This window comes from Sus scrofa, chromosome X (assembly GCF_054392235.1).
Source record: "Sus scrofa isolate SSC_HxYL_T2T_F1_AM1 chromosome X, Sscrofa_HxYL_maternal_Yorkshire_Landrace_v2.0, whole genome shotgun sequence".
Classification (NCBI taxonomy): Eukaryota; Metazoa; Chordata; class Mammalia; order Artiodactyla; family Suidae; genus Sus; species Sus scrofa.
In genome coordinates this window covers 30792705-30807631 of record NC_139401.1, presented here as the reverse complement: position 1 = coordinate 30807631, position 14927 = coordinate 30792705, and the positions used below count along the sequence as shown (strand labels likewise).

The 14927-nt window shown below is 41.0% G+C and overlaps 1 protein-coding gene across 24 annotated transcripts in view; it reads left to right on the top strand.

The window, feature by feature from the left end:
- DMD (dystrophin) overlaps positions 1-14927 on the top strand; it is a 2611869-nt gene that overhangs the window by 2492094 nt on the left and 104848 nt on the right. For all 24 annotated transcript variants that reach the window (XM_021079543.2, XM_085006422.1, XM_085006420.1 and 21 more), the window contains 1 exon segment: positions 5426-5500. In XM_021079543.2, the coding sequence (XP_020935202.1) occupies positions 5426-5500 (75 nt within the window).

The window sequence follows — 14927 nt, the reverse complement described above, 5'->3', positions numbered from 1 at the left end:
AATATTTCCCCCTGCTCCTTAAATTTCTAGATTTCTCTATTTTCAGGCTAGAACCAGCCCTGGATAAAATAATTCAAGTCATGTAGAGGAATGTACAGTTCAGCATGTTTATCCTTCTGAAGGGCGCTTTCCACCAGCTGCCATGAAAATGTTGTGTAACTTTTTTCTTGGATAATCTGATGCCTCTTGGGTTCCACTTATGAGAGCCAGTGAGCTCATCACAACATGGGCCAGAGTCGTAGAAAGGCAGCTCCCAGGGAAAGTGGAGGCTGGCCTCCCATGGGAGACGAGGATCAGGCCTCTAAGCTTTATGCTGTGTGCATACTCTAGCTACAAGATCAGCTCCAGCCTCAGCCTGGGACAGTGTCCCATTGTCCACAGCTGTATGACATCTTGAGGTTTCAGTGTGTATCCTACACATTTTCACAAGGCGGAGACTTATCTCTTCCAGCTGTAAGCCAGAGGGAGGGGTGCTGCCGATTCCTAGCAACACATGCAAACTCAAACAACACAGATGGTTAACTCTCTGGAGTAGGACTTTGAGGGCACAGTAGAACTCTGTTGCAATTCACTGATGCTTACTGGATGCTGGTGGCGGGAAGCTGGCTCTCTGCATTATGTTTTAAGGGTATGCTTGAAAGGGTGTCAGAGTGGATTAACTCTAGGCTGAATGTTGCCGTGGTGAGAAGGATTTGGAAGGGATGCAAGTTTGAAGTGCTTCAGGGAAGCTGAGAGCACTGCTAGAGCAGGAGTGTTCCAGATGCTTGTCTCTGATAGTATTTTGCCATGACCCACGCCCTCAAGGGATCAGATCATCCTTGCTGCTCCCACTTGCTGCTCTCTATCTCCTGGAATCAGCCAATTCTTGGTATGAATGTAGGGATTGGATGGAGCTTTTGACCTCGTTTAGACCATTTGTTCTGTCTAAATAGATGGAGGAAAATTGGAAAGAGGACACTTTTTATTTATTGAATGTATTTTATTGGTGTTGACCATAAACGGGAGGCCCACAAATACATTCCAGAGGTTAGGTTTTGGTCTTACTGACTATTATAGCCGTCAAATAATCTAAAAGCCCACATAATGGATGTAGAAAGATAGAAAAACAAAAGACAGCACAGATCGCTATACAGAGTTTATACGCAAACTTTAACAATAGGGAACAAGAAACTGTATTAAGATATACAATTAAAGGCTCAGTTGTACTTGCAGGTGCATGTGAATCACCTGGGGGTCTTGTTGAACTGTTGATTCTGATTCATAGAGCTGGGTGGGGCCAGAGATTCTGGATTTCTAACAAGCTCCAAAGAGCTGCTGATGCTTTTGGTCCTCGAATCATACTTCGAGTAAAATGGATCTGCCCAGGTTCTCTTGGATAGGTGTTGGTAGCCATCCATGGTTAGAGGTGAGGGCTGCCTTCTTATCCACATCTTGACTACTAGTTTGTAATCATAGCTAGTCTCAGAAATAGCTCTGTCATATATGAACATTTATTAGTCCCAGAGCAGAAAACAATTTTAGAGCCTGTGCCCAAGGCACCGTGAAGTCACAGCTCTGCCTTTCTGAGTGCTTGGTGGGAGAGTTTCCCCATCCACACCTGCCACAGTCCTCAACCCAGTGGCTCTCAAAGTGTGGTCCCTGGACCACCAGCAGCAGCACCTAGAAACTGGTTAGAGATGCAGATTCTCAGGCCCTCCCCAAACTCAGGGAATCAGAAAATCTGGGTGCAGGGCCTGGAGATCTGTATTTTTTTTTTTTTTACTAGCCGTGCAGGGGATTCTGATGAATGCTCAAGTTGGAGAAGCACTGCTCTAACAGAAGGATTCTGTCAGCCATCTAATTGAATTCAGACAACCAAGAACCCAATGAACTACAGCTGGAGACCTTGGAATCCAGCCTAGGGCACCATTTTTAAAGGTGGAGGGCCCTGCTAGATTCTCCTCACAGCCTGTTAATGGAAGGGCAGGGAATGTTTCTCACCCTTTTTCAATGGTCCTTGTATTTTGTAAACCACTAATATCACTAACACCAGCCCATGGAACATTAATTAGGATACTTGGTGTATTAATAGGATTTTAGGTATAACAAGAGCTAAATATAGCTGAAGCACTTACAGTGGTGGCCTCTGGAGTGAGGCTTTTTGATTAATTGTTAGCCAGCCACCTCTGGAGTGTGCTTTCCTGATTAAGACAACTGACCGCCTCTTCAGCATAGCTTAAGCTAACACACATATACATCATATTGTACTGAGGGTTTTTTTTGGTTTGTTTAACTCCTAAAATCTACTTTATTAAGGCATACTTTAAATACAATAAAATGTACCTGTTTTAAGTGTATAGCTTGAATTTTGACAGATGTATACATTCAAGTAACCTCCGTACCAATCAAGATATTTAACATCTCGGTCATGTGAAGAGTTCCCTTGTGTTCTTTTCATTCAGTTACCCATCCCCTCTCCCCTTTCTGGCTACCATCCTTCTGCCTTGTGTCAGTATAGGTGAAAGTTACCTGTTTTAGAATTTCATATAAATGGAATCAAATAATTTTTTTTTTCACTCTATCTGGCTACTTTTACCCAGGGTGATGTTTTTCAGATTAGTTCACACTGTTGCATTATCAGTAGTTAGTTCCTTTGTATTGCAGAATAGTATCCCATTGTGTGACTACACCACAATTTGTTTATTCATTCTCCTGTTGTTTGCTTTCCAGTTCTTGTCTATTATCTATTAAAGCTCCTATGGGCATTCATGTATGTGTCTTTTTGTGGACATGTTTTTATTTCTCTTGGGTGAATATCTCGGAGTATAGTATTTGACTCATAAGATAGGTACGTATTTAATTTCATGAGAAATGGCTCACATGGTTTTCCAAAGTGGTCATACTATTTTATATTCCCACCAACACCGTATGAGAGTTCCAATTGATCCACATCCTCACCAACCTTTAGTGTTATCAGTCTTTTGGGGTTTTGCATTGAATATTTTATTTTTTTTTTATTTTTTATTTTTTGTCTTTTTTTTTTTTTTTTTTTTTTTTTGTTGTTGTTGTTGCTATTTCTTGGGCCGCTCCCACGGCATATGGAGGTTCCCAGGCCAGGGGTTGAATCGGAGCTGTAGCCACCGGCCTACGCCAGAGCCACAGCAACGCGGGATCCGAGCCGCGTCTGCAACCTACACCACAGCTCACGGCAACGCCGGATCGTTAACCCACTGAGCAAGGGCAGGGACCGAACCCGCAACCTCATGGTTCCTAGTCGGATTCGTTAACCACTGCGCCACGACGGGAACTCCGCATTGAATATTTTAAAGTAAGTTACAGACATTGCTTTTCTTTCCCCTTATTTCAATTTAGGTTGTAATGTTTGGTTTCTGCAAAGGCCATCAATCTAATAATGTTGACCCAAGTGACTTGAATATGGATTAAATTATTTCCCTTTCCTAACCTCTAATGAGAATTGGTTTCGAGGGTGCCATTTGGTTTTGCAGTTAATCATGTTTGCCAGTTTATTTTTTCTTTTTTCATTCTTTTGTTCATTTATCCGTTCAGTCTGTCACCCAGTCCCTGAGCTATAGTACAGCTGCTTTTTCAGAGGGCAGTCATATGTTAAGTCACTGAAAAATAGAACAGAAATCGGAGACAAGGTACTTATCTTCAAAGAGCTTTTTGGAGCTGGGTTTATGAAACATAAATACATAGAAATTCTGGAAAAGAAATACAGCTTGGTATATTATCAAGACTTGAACAAAATTGAGCAAGGGCATCATCTAGGAGTTCCCTGGTGGCTCAGCAGCTTAAGGATCTACTGTTGGGACTGCTGTGATTCCTGGCCTGGGAACTTCCACATTTGGCATGGCCAAATTAAGAAAAGGGGGAAGGGAGGAGGCATCATCTAAATAGAGACTTCTGCTAGGTGAGGCAAGTTGGGCTTGATAGGCAGGTGACAATAGAAACCACTGAGGCAGCAATTATTGAGTCGCTGATTTGTGCAGAATATTACAATGATTGCACCTTAGAATATAAAGCTAAATGTTCATTTTAATCCCAACTTAATTTATGCAGAATATGTACAGAAACAAATATTCATCCTGATAAGGAATGGCAACTTCTCTTGTTGATATCTAGTATCATTGTTGTGTATTTAGCTTGCCTCCAATTTTTGACCAGCAAAAACTTCCAGTTAGTAAATGTATGTGTACACACGTGTGTGAGTTTGGAGCTTCTTTTAGGCCAGCTTTCTTTCATCTTGTCATTGTTGAATGGATTTTTAAATAAGTGCAAAATAGTTAAATGAAAGGAACATGTGGAATCAGGTAGAATTAAACCTGGAATGAAGGTTAATTGTGCCAATTGTATTTTAAAATACATCTCACACACAGACACACACAGTGTTGGATAAGAAATATTCAAAACATTAGCAGTGCATATCTTTGGGTAATGGGATTATGGATGATTTGTTTACTTGATTTTATATTTCCCTTTAATTTCTAAGTTTTTCACAGTGAACGTGTGTAACTTTCATAATCAGAAAAAATGTTATATTGCCAGTTGATTGTTTGCCTAACTCTCATAGCTATTTCAATGATGATTTCTCTGTTCCCTTTAATCTTTCTATAACAAAGACTCACTACAATAAAACCGGGATTAGTCTGAAAAAACAAATAGGAGTTCCCTTTGTGGCTCAGTGGTAACAAACGTGACTAGGATCCATGAGTATGAGGTTCCATCCCTGGCCCTGCTCACTGGGTTAAGAATCCAGTGTTACTGGGAGCTACCGCATAGGTTGCAGATGCGGCTCAGATCCTGCAATGCTGTAGCTGTGGTGTAGGCCGTCAGCTGCAGCTCCCTTTTGACCCCTAGCCTGGGAACTTACATATGCTGCAGGTGTGGCCCTAAAAAGACCCTAAAAGGCCCTAAAAATAAATAGCTCTCCTTTTCTTTTTTTTTCCTTTTGGTCTTTTTAGGGCTGCACCTGTGGCATATGGAAGTACCTAGGCTAGGGGTCCAATCCAAGATGCAGCTGCCGGCCTAACCACAGCCACAGCAACACCAGATCCTTAATCCACTGAGCGAGGCCAGGGATCAAACCTGCATCCTCATGGATGCTGGTTGGATTCATAACCACTGAGCCACAATGGGAACTCCCTCTCCTACTTTTCTGTCTTGGGAACAAGGACTGTATGAGCGCCCTGTAGGCTCTGCCACTCTTGTCCCTCACAGAACTTAGCTTTCCTGATTGTCAAAGAGCAAAAAGACATTTTTTTTTCATTTCCCATGTTGACAGAATTTTACCTCCCCAAACTTGGGGCATATACAAGAGAGATTATTTTCCTATCCTTTTGTTGTTGTTGGCAAGTCATTGGGAGTTTATCTGTGTTTTTTGGTGACATAAGAAATGATCTTTTTTTTTTCCCCCTTTTTTCTTCAGCTGACCTGAATAATGTCAGGTTCTCGGCTTATAGGACTGCCATGAAGCTCCGAAGACTGCAGAAGGCCCTTTGCTGTAAGTATTAACCAGTGTTCAAAATAGTTGATAGTTACTCTTTGCTTTAAAAAAAAAGTCGCTGGGGATGTTTGACTTTTGGAGAGCAGAGAAGTAGCTCCCACAAGTCCAGTTGTAACATAGACTTCTTTTTTTTTCTTTTTTAAAATTATGGTTGATTTACAATGTTGTGTCAATTTCTGCTGTATAGCATAGTGACTCAGTAATATACACATATATGTATACACACACACACACTCTTTTTCTTATACTATCTTCCATCATGCTCTACCCCAAGAAATTGGACAGAGTTCCCTGTGCTGTACAGTAGGACCCCACTCCTGCGAATTCAGTTTTTAAAGATATCTTTGACTTAGTGTTCACCTGGACTGTTTTGTTATATTGTCATTCCTGTCACCATTCCTCAGCTACTGATGTTGAATTGTTAAGATACTGATACTTTTTCTTTTCCAACCAATGGCTTTGGATTCAGAATTATCTTTATGAAACTTGAATTCTCTCGCCCTCTTCTACCTTTATTTCTTCTTAGAACATGTATTTAATATTTGAAGCATTAGCATTAGATTGCCTTATCCAAACCAAGTTCACAGATGTGTATTGTTCTTTAGCTTGAATGCTGATGTTCACATAAATGCTGTAATAGAAGAAAGATGACAAGACTGTTTTTCTGCTTCTGCTGAAGAGCATACCTCAATGGGAAAAATCCCAGTGCCATACAGCTCTCTATTTTCATCAGATAATTTATATAACCATCTTTTATCAAGTATTATATCTCAATATTATCAAGTATAATATTGAGAACCCATGATGACCATGAAATAGATAGGAACAGTCCCCACCCTGATGGAACATACAGTTTAATGAGGGATATACAGAGTGTCCATAGGATAGAGACATAGTATGAGCATATATAGGATCATCAAGAATATCTACACTCTGTTAAAAAAAAATACAGTGATAATGCCTCTATTTCCAGGCTTTATGGGCACCCTGAAGAAAAGTGAAGACAGTTTCAATGTCATAAAGTCATTTGACAGTGGAAGAATGGGGCACGATGAGAGCAGCTAGTTGTGGGGTTGAGGTGCAGAGAAGGTTTGTTTAAAGAGGTAGTATCTAAACTCTGTGAGTCCAGAAGGGAGAGCAGGTCTCACTCTAGGGAGTCTTCTTGTCAGAAGGCGCAGCGTGTGCTGCGGCATGAAGTTCAGAGATGCATCCAGGAGCTGAAAATACTTCTGCATGGCTAAAGCATAGGAGACACAGGGAAGGGGCACTGGTGAAATATTTGGCTGGAGCAAGTGGAAGGCAGATTGTGAATGGCTTTTTATAAACTTAAAGAAATGAGAGGTCAGTGGGGAGCCATGCAACAGGATGGCATGATGGGATTGTCATTTGGAAAGATCCGTCTGGCTGTGGGCTGGAGCCTGCATTGGCAGTGATATATGTTTTGGGGATGGGGAGTGTACAACTGACAAGGGAGAGATTGGGTGAGCAGTTTTAGTAATCTAAACCAGCAATATGGTGACCTGAGTTGGCAAAGTAGGAATGGAGATAAGTGGGGAGAATTGAGAAATCCAAGGTGGAACCAATAGGCCTTAGTGATGAGTTTGACATGCTAGGTGAAGGGGAAATCAAGGATGATACTTAGGTGTGCAGCTTGGATGAGTGCCGGACTCACCTGGCAGAGTTGGGCATATAGCTGTGGTGCTCAGGAGAAATAAGAGTGATATTTAGGAATCATAAGCATGTAGATGATCAGAGAGAGTGTAAAGGAGCAAGAAAGGAGTATTTAGGACAGTAAGCAAACAACATACAGTGGGGATTAGAAAGGAAAATACAAAGAGCGTGTAGGGCTACATCCTGCATAGACGGAAAGAAGGGGCCTGCCTCTAGGGTCACCTGTTGCTGGGAGGTCAGGATGAAGTTGGCCAAAGTGTTGATTGGATTTAGCAACAAGAAGGTCTTAGTAACTTTGAAATTTTAGGGGCATGGTAGAGGTGGTGAAGTGGACTTAAAAGTCAATCAAATGTGGCGATGTAAAGACAGTTGATAGAGACGATTCTTAGAGAAATTTAGTTCTTAAGGAGAGGTCAGTGGCTGGTAGTTTGCTGGAAGGGGCTGAGGAGATAATGGAGTATACACACACATAGGTTTCAAGGCACTTGGGTCTATTTAAATGAATATGAGAAGAGGACAAAATTGAAATGGTTGGCTCAAGAGGAGATAATAAAACATGCACTTTCTCAGAGGCTGGGGAAAGATAATCCAGAGCCCAGGAGAAGGAAGGGACACTCAGTGGATGGGGCTGAGGGAAGGATCTGGGCAGGACCAGGTAATAACTAAGGAGACCTATTGGGAGGCAGGCAAGGGATGCCGTAGAGAGAGCTCTGTTTTCTGTGTGAAGGTTGAGGAGAGTTCTGGTGCTCCACTTGGCAGTAGAAGGTGATGAAATTGGGGGGAGTTCCCGTCGTGGTGCAGTGGTTAACGAATCCGACTAGGAACCATGAGGTTGCGGGTTCGGTCCCTGCCCTTGCTCAGTGGGTTGACGATCCGGCGTTGCCGTGAGCTGTGGTGTAGGTTGCAGACGCGGCTCGGATCCCGCGTTGCTGTGGCTCTGGCGTAGGCCGGTGGCTACAGCTCCGATTGGACCCCTAGCCTGGGAACCTCCATATGCCGCGGGAGCGGCCCAAGAAATAGCTTAAAAAAAAAAAAAAAAGAAGGTGATGAAATTGGGGTCAGACTTACCTTTGTAGAGGATAGAGCTCAGCTGAGGAGCAGTGCCATGGAGCCCAGAGTCTGCTGAGTCTCTCCCTGGGCACACCTGGTAGTCAGGAGCTGCGTGGCTCTTTCCCAGGTGCACAGAGGACAGCTGGGCCAGAGAAGTGAGGATCTGGGCAAAAGAGTGGTTAAGTGGTTACAATGCTGTCTCTCAAGTCCATGTTGGGGAGGTGAAGCTGTGAATTCAGGTGGAAGCTGGTAGTTTAGGAGGTAAAGGGATCAAGAGGCTACCTGTTGAGGGAGAGGTTGTGTGGAAGTGACTGGAAGGCCATGAAGTTGTGGTCACACAATGGCCTAGCTGAACGTTATTTCAGAAGTGGAACAGTTCAGCTGAGTAGGTCTGGGATGTGACCACTTGAGTGGGTGGCAGAGGTGGGCCTGATGTGAATCTCCATGGAGATGGAATAGTAAGTTAAGGAACCAAGTGGCTAGAGCAATGCACACGTCATCCCCGCCAGTGTTGAAATCACCCAGGATTGGGGCCGGAACTGGGGAAGTGCGGAGGGCTGTATCCTGTATACTAAATCTCAGGGGGACTTCAGAGGCCAGTGGTAAGATAGATAAAGGGTGTTTGGTGGTGGTGGTGGTGGTGTGTGTTGACATGAAAATGGAGAAGAAATGGCCTAGAAGTGAAATTACGTGTAAGGGGAGAGTGGGCTTTTCTTCGTCTTGGTCTTTCCAATCTTCAGCACAAAGCCTGGCACACAGAAGGGCTTGATATGTTTTCAGGGAATGGATGTGTAAATGAAAGTAAATTTAGGCTTCCATTTCCTTACAGCTCATAGTCTGAAGTAATTATTTTTCAGCTATATAGCTGCCAAGCTTCAGTGATTTTTAAAGGGCTCCCCAGGCCTTGGATTTCCTTAGGGACCTGTTAATGTACCAGAGCTAGAAAGAGGCAGTTTGGGGTGGGGTGGAGTCAGAAGGCTGGATAGAGAAAATATTCTGTCTCTTTTGCATCTTCTGTCCCTGCCCCATCCAAGAGGGACTACCTGCCATTGAGAAAGGGGAAGTTATAAAATGGTTATTGTAAAGTGCTGTAGTATATAGTCCTGGGAAGTATGGAAAGTCCTGGGAGATATGGAAAGTTCAGAAGAGATCATCAGCTGATCCAGGTTATACTATGAAAAAGACCCCAAATTGACTAGATTGGAAAACCCTTTCTATAACATTCCTCTTGACCTTGGATTTAGGCATTATCCAGATCCTCTGTTTAAAAAGATTTCTGTTCACATATGTGTCTTATTGTCTATTTCAATTTATGGTAAATTTCCAATAAACATTGGGAAAATGGGAATTCAATATTATAAAAAAAAATTTGACCATGGACAGTTATAACCTGGTAATAAAGTTAAGCTCTGAATGTAGAATGTAGAATTTTCACTTGTTAAACAAATGTGAAATTCTCAGCATTTCCTTTCTAAACATGACTTTTCTCATATTTGAAAAAGATTTAGGTACAGCAAAATTAGGGTATACTTATCTAAATTACTGGATTCTCAAGAATGGTAGGGGGTTCCACATGTAGTATGAATATAGAATGAAGAGTTGACCCATCCTTTTATTATTGAAAACGTGTGTGGTCACATTAACTGTTTAGTAGATGATTTCAGAATTTCCTCTTAATTTTAGATTTGCTTAGGTTTATCTTCTGGCCTTTTTGTTTTTGTCATTTCAATGCTTGCAAGGCCATGATAAAGAGCTATTGTCTGTAGTTCAGGCAAACAAAACTTGTCCTGGCCAGCTTTTCCAACTAAAAGTTGCTTCCACTAACTCTTACTTGAATGAAAATTAATGATGTTATCATGATGATTTCCTGATGCCAGTAAAGAGTCTGAATTACGGATGCCTTAGAAAATCTGCATTGCTACTGCCATTAAGCACTTGGTCTTATTTTTGTTCCACTTCACTGTCAAAGCTTCAATACTGCAGAAACCTGAATACCACAGTTTTATCCACTATAGAGAATTTGCTATTTAAGTCTTAGAGCGTCACCATTGGCCTATAATGTCCCCAAATTGTAATCGGTTTAATGTTGCATGATTCCATACTGTTTTTCAAGGCATTGTGAATGAAAATTAAACTCGACAGAAAAGCAGAGACAAAGAAAAAATCTGGGGAAGGAGGATTTATAAGCTGGTTCCTATGGCTAATACTCTATTGAAAGTTAGGAAAAAGATAATCTAAGCTTTTTCTTTCCCTCCAGTAGGTCTGATGACATCCTGTAGGTTTGTGGCATCTAAAAAATTTTAAAAATATAGCCCGCTTCTAAGAGCAGAAATGAAAATACACTTAACAAAGCCTGTGTTATTTCGTTTATTAGTGTGTGGTGGGTTGGAGAGAGCCCAAACCATAGGGCTAAATATACTGCAGTTGATAAATGTGACAAATTGAGAACAATTTGCTTCTGTTCAGCAACAAAATCACACAGTAGAGGAATTTTGTACACCCTGGAGTGGTCTGAATAGAGGCCCAGCTGCCACCTTCACCCTTACTGCGACATGCCCGGTGAAATAGGTGCCCCCTTTTTGGTAAATGCACCTGTCCTTTTGAGGCAGGTATTTTACAGAGGTGGTGTTAGCTAGGGCTTGGTTGCTCAAGAAGACTCACAGGACCCACAATTACAGGGCTTACAAGTCTACAGTCTATTGCAGGAAAAGACTATGGTAAAGTAACAGTATTCAAGTCAGGATATGCATCCAAAGCCATTGGCAGCAAGGGGGCCTGAGAGGCCAGTGTCATTTTGTCCCTTCCTCACAAAAATCTCCTATTCCCATATACTGTATATTACTTTTCACCTAGGTGGGAGGCCAGGTTTCTGATAGCTCAGAATTCAAAATATCTTGAGGACAGGATTTCTGGTCATGGCTCAGTAGAAATGAATCTGACTAGCATCCATGAGGACGCAGTTTCGATCTCTGGACTCGCTCAGTGAGTTAAGGATCTGGCGTTGCTGTAAGCTGTGGTGAAGGTTGCAGACGGGGCTCGGACCTGGCGTTGCTGTGGCTGCGGTATAGGCCAGCAGCTACAGCTCTGATTTGACCCCTAGCCTGGGAATCTCCATATGCCTCGGGTGTGGCCCTAAAAAGAAAACAAGACAAAAGAAATAAACAAACAAACACATCTTGAGGATAGAGCCAAACTCATTTTCTCTGCTTACATGGTTTGACAGATATTGATGCATAAAGAGAGGGATCTCCTAACAGGAGCCATCTCTGTCCGGGGGAAGCTCTGTAGTCCTGTTGAAAATGTGTCCCATACCTACGAGTGGCACACTAAGGGGAGGGAGGGTTGGTTCTCAGTCCTGGTGCTGAAGTTTGCAAGGAGCACCTTGTAGTGTCCATTGTCCAGTCATCATCACATCCTTGTCTTTCCTCCTGGAACTGGATTTGGATTCCCTTGATGTGTTCTTTTTGCACTTAGGAGGTCTTTTGCATCATCTTCTCTTTTCTAGGTAGTCCTCACCCAGCTCCTAATTCTCCTAAGATTCTTTTATTTCAAGTGATCCCATGCTCTTTGACACACCAGACAGGTTGTTGCCACTGTGTACTAACATCTTAACTCTAACTAGGAAATGCAGTTGAGGTACAAAAATGTTGAGTCTTCCAGGCTAACATTCTAGGAATAGCAGTCACTCCTAATAAATGAACTTTGGTTTGGGTATGCCACAGAGATAACTATAACCATCACCATCAAATTTCTGGCTTTTCACCTTAGGCTAGTGATGTAATCTTGCTCTGCTGAGGACACAGAGACAAGTGCATCTGACCACAGTCAACCCACAGCAAGAGCCATGGGTTTTACTTGTGTTTCTTGAGCAGAGGACACATGGGGCCAGAATGGGTCTCATTGGTGGGCCTGAATTAGACCTCATGCATACTAAGTATTTATGAGTGTAATTAGTGCCTCTTGTATATTTGGTATGCAATAAGCATTTCATATTCAGGTGCCTCTGGAATGTTAGGTATCTCTTGGTCCTTTGACCTCTTTGCATACCTTTTTATGTTTAACATAAATGTGTTGTACTTATTTATACCCAACACACCTCGTGAATTCTGCCTATGTCAAAGAAACTTGTATACTCAAAACATCTTAAAAGTTTTCATCTATGATTTACAAACTACTTGATCATTTAAAATGAAATTGAAAACTCTCAAAAGTAAATGTATATTACATCCATATTATCAACTTAATCCAGACTTTTATGTGGAAACTTCCATATGAAGAAAATAAGTATAAACAATACATCTGAATGTCTAAGTAACAAAACCCCTCAAATTTCTGGCTTTTCAATATCAGGTAATTAGGCCACTAAAATCAAATTATTTTTCCCTTAATGATCCAAGCGTCCCAATTGCCCCTCCACTAATGTATAGATTTTCTCACACACCAACAGGGCATGTAGCTTTTTTTTTTTTTAATTGTAAGATTTAAAAAATATTTATTGGAGTGTAATTGACTTAGACTATTGTTTTAGTTTCAGGTGTACAGCAAAGTAAACCAGTTATACATATACATATATCTGTTCTTTTTTCCCATATAGGTTTTTAAAAACTGTTGAGATTTCCCTGTGCTGTGCAGTAGGTTCTTGCTATTCATCTGTTTTATATAGTAGTATGTGTATGTTATTCCCATTCTCCTAATTTCTCCCTCCCCCACACAGTTTCCCCTTTGGTAACCATAAGTTTGATTTTGAAATCTATGAGTTTTTTTTCTGTTTTATAAGTAAGTTCTTTTGTATCATTTTTTTAGATTCCGCATATGTGATGTCATATAATACTTGTCTTTCTCTGACTTACTTCACTTAATATGATAATTTCTAGGTCCCTCCATGTTCCTGCAAATGCCATTATTTCACTCTTTTTTATGGCTGAGTAATATTTCATTGTATATATGTACCAAATCTTTTATTCACTCCTCTGTCAGTGGCTGCTTCCATTTCTTGGCTATTGTAAATAGTGCTGCAGTGAACACTGGAGTGAAGGGGTCTTTTCAAATTTTGGGTTTCTCTGGATATATTCCCAGGAGCGGGATTGCTGGATCATATGCTAGTTCTATATTTAGCTTTTTAAGGACCCTCCATACTGTCCTCCCTAGTGCTTGTACCAATTTACATTCCTACCAACAGTGTAGGAGAGTTCCCTTTTCTCCACACCCTCTCCAGCACTTACTGTTTGTAGACTTTTTGATGATGGCCATTCTGACTGGTGTGAGGTGATACCTCATTATAGTTTCGATTTGCAATTCTCCAATAATTAGTGACGAGCATTTTTTCATGTGTTTTTTGGTCATTTTGTCTTTGGGAAAATGTCTATTTAGATCTTCTGCCCATTTTTTGATTGGGTTGTTTTATATAAAGCTGCATGAGATATTTGTATATTTTGGATATTAATCCCCTATAGTTGCTTCGTTCGCAAAGATTTTCTCCCGTTCTGTGACTTGTCTTTTCGTTTTGATTATGGTTTCCTTTACTGCGCAGAATCTTTTAAGTTTAATCTGGTCCCATTTGCTTATTTTTGTTTTTATTTTCATTACTCTGTGAAGTGGACCCAAAAAGATAATGCTGCAATTTATTTCAAAGTGTGTTCCGCCTGTGTTTTTGTCTAGGAGTTTTATAATATCCAGCCTTTTGTTTAGGTCCTTAATCCATTTTGAGTTTATTTTTGTGCATGGTGTTAGAGAATGTTCTGATTTCACTCTTTTACATGTAGCTGCCCACTTTCCTAGCACCACTTATTGAAGAGGCTGTCTTTCCTTCCTCCATTGTATATTGCTTCCTTTGTCATAGGTTAGTTGGCATAGGTGCTTGGGTTTATTTCTGGGCTTTATGTCCTGTTCAGTTGATCTACATTTCTGTTTTTCTGCCAGTACCATACTGTTCTGATGACTGGAGCTTTGTAGTAATAGTCTTAAGTCAGAGAGCCTGATTGCTCCAGTGTCATTTTTCTTTCTCAAGATTGCTTTGGCTATTCGGGGTCTCTTGACCATAGGTGCGTGGATTTATTTCTGGGCTTTCTCTGCTCTTCCACTGATCTATATTTCTTTTGTGTGTGTGTCAGTACTATACTGTTTTGATGAATGTAGCTTTGTAGTAAAGCCTGAAGTTGGCCTCCAGTTGTTTTTCTTTCTCAATATGGCTTTGGCTACTTAGGGTCTTTTGTGTTTCTATGCAAATTTTAAAATATTTTATGCTAGTTCTGTCAAAAATGTCATTGGTAACTTGATGGAGATTGCATTGAATCTGTGACAGTACTGATTCTTCCAATCCAAGGGCATGGTATGTCTTTCCATCTGTTTGTGCCATCTTTGATTTCTTTCAGTAGGATCTTGTAGTTTTTAGAGTACAGGTCTTTTGTCTCTTTAGTTAAGTTTATTTCTAGGTATTTTATTCTTTTTGATGTGATGGTAAGTGGGATCGTTTCCTTAATTTATCTTTCTGATCTTGTGTTGTTGGTATGCACATAGCTTTTTTTTTACACATAATACTATGATAGATGAGGCATTTAGCATATAAACCTTCTATCAAATACCTGATACCTCTCATTCAGATTATTATAAATCAGTGTTCTCCATATATGACTGGGTAAATATTCCCACAGGGTACTTTCCAAAGCAGGTGCTTAATGACAGATACACCTGGTGAATCAAGCAC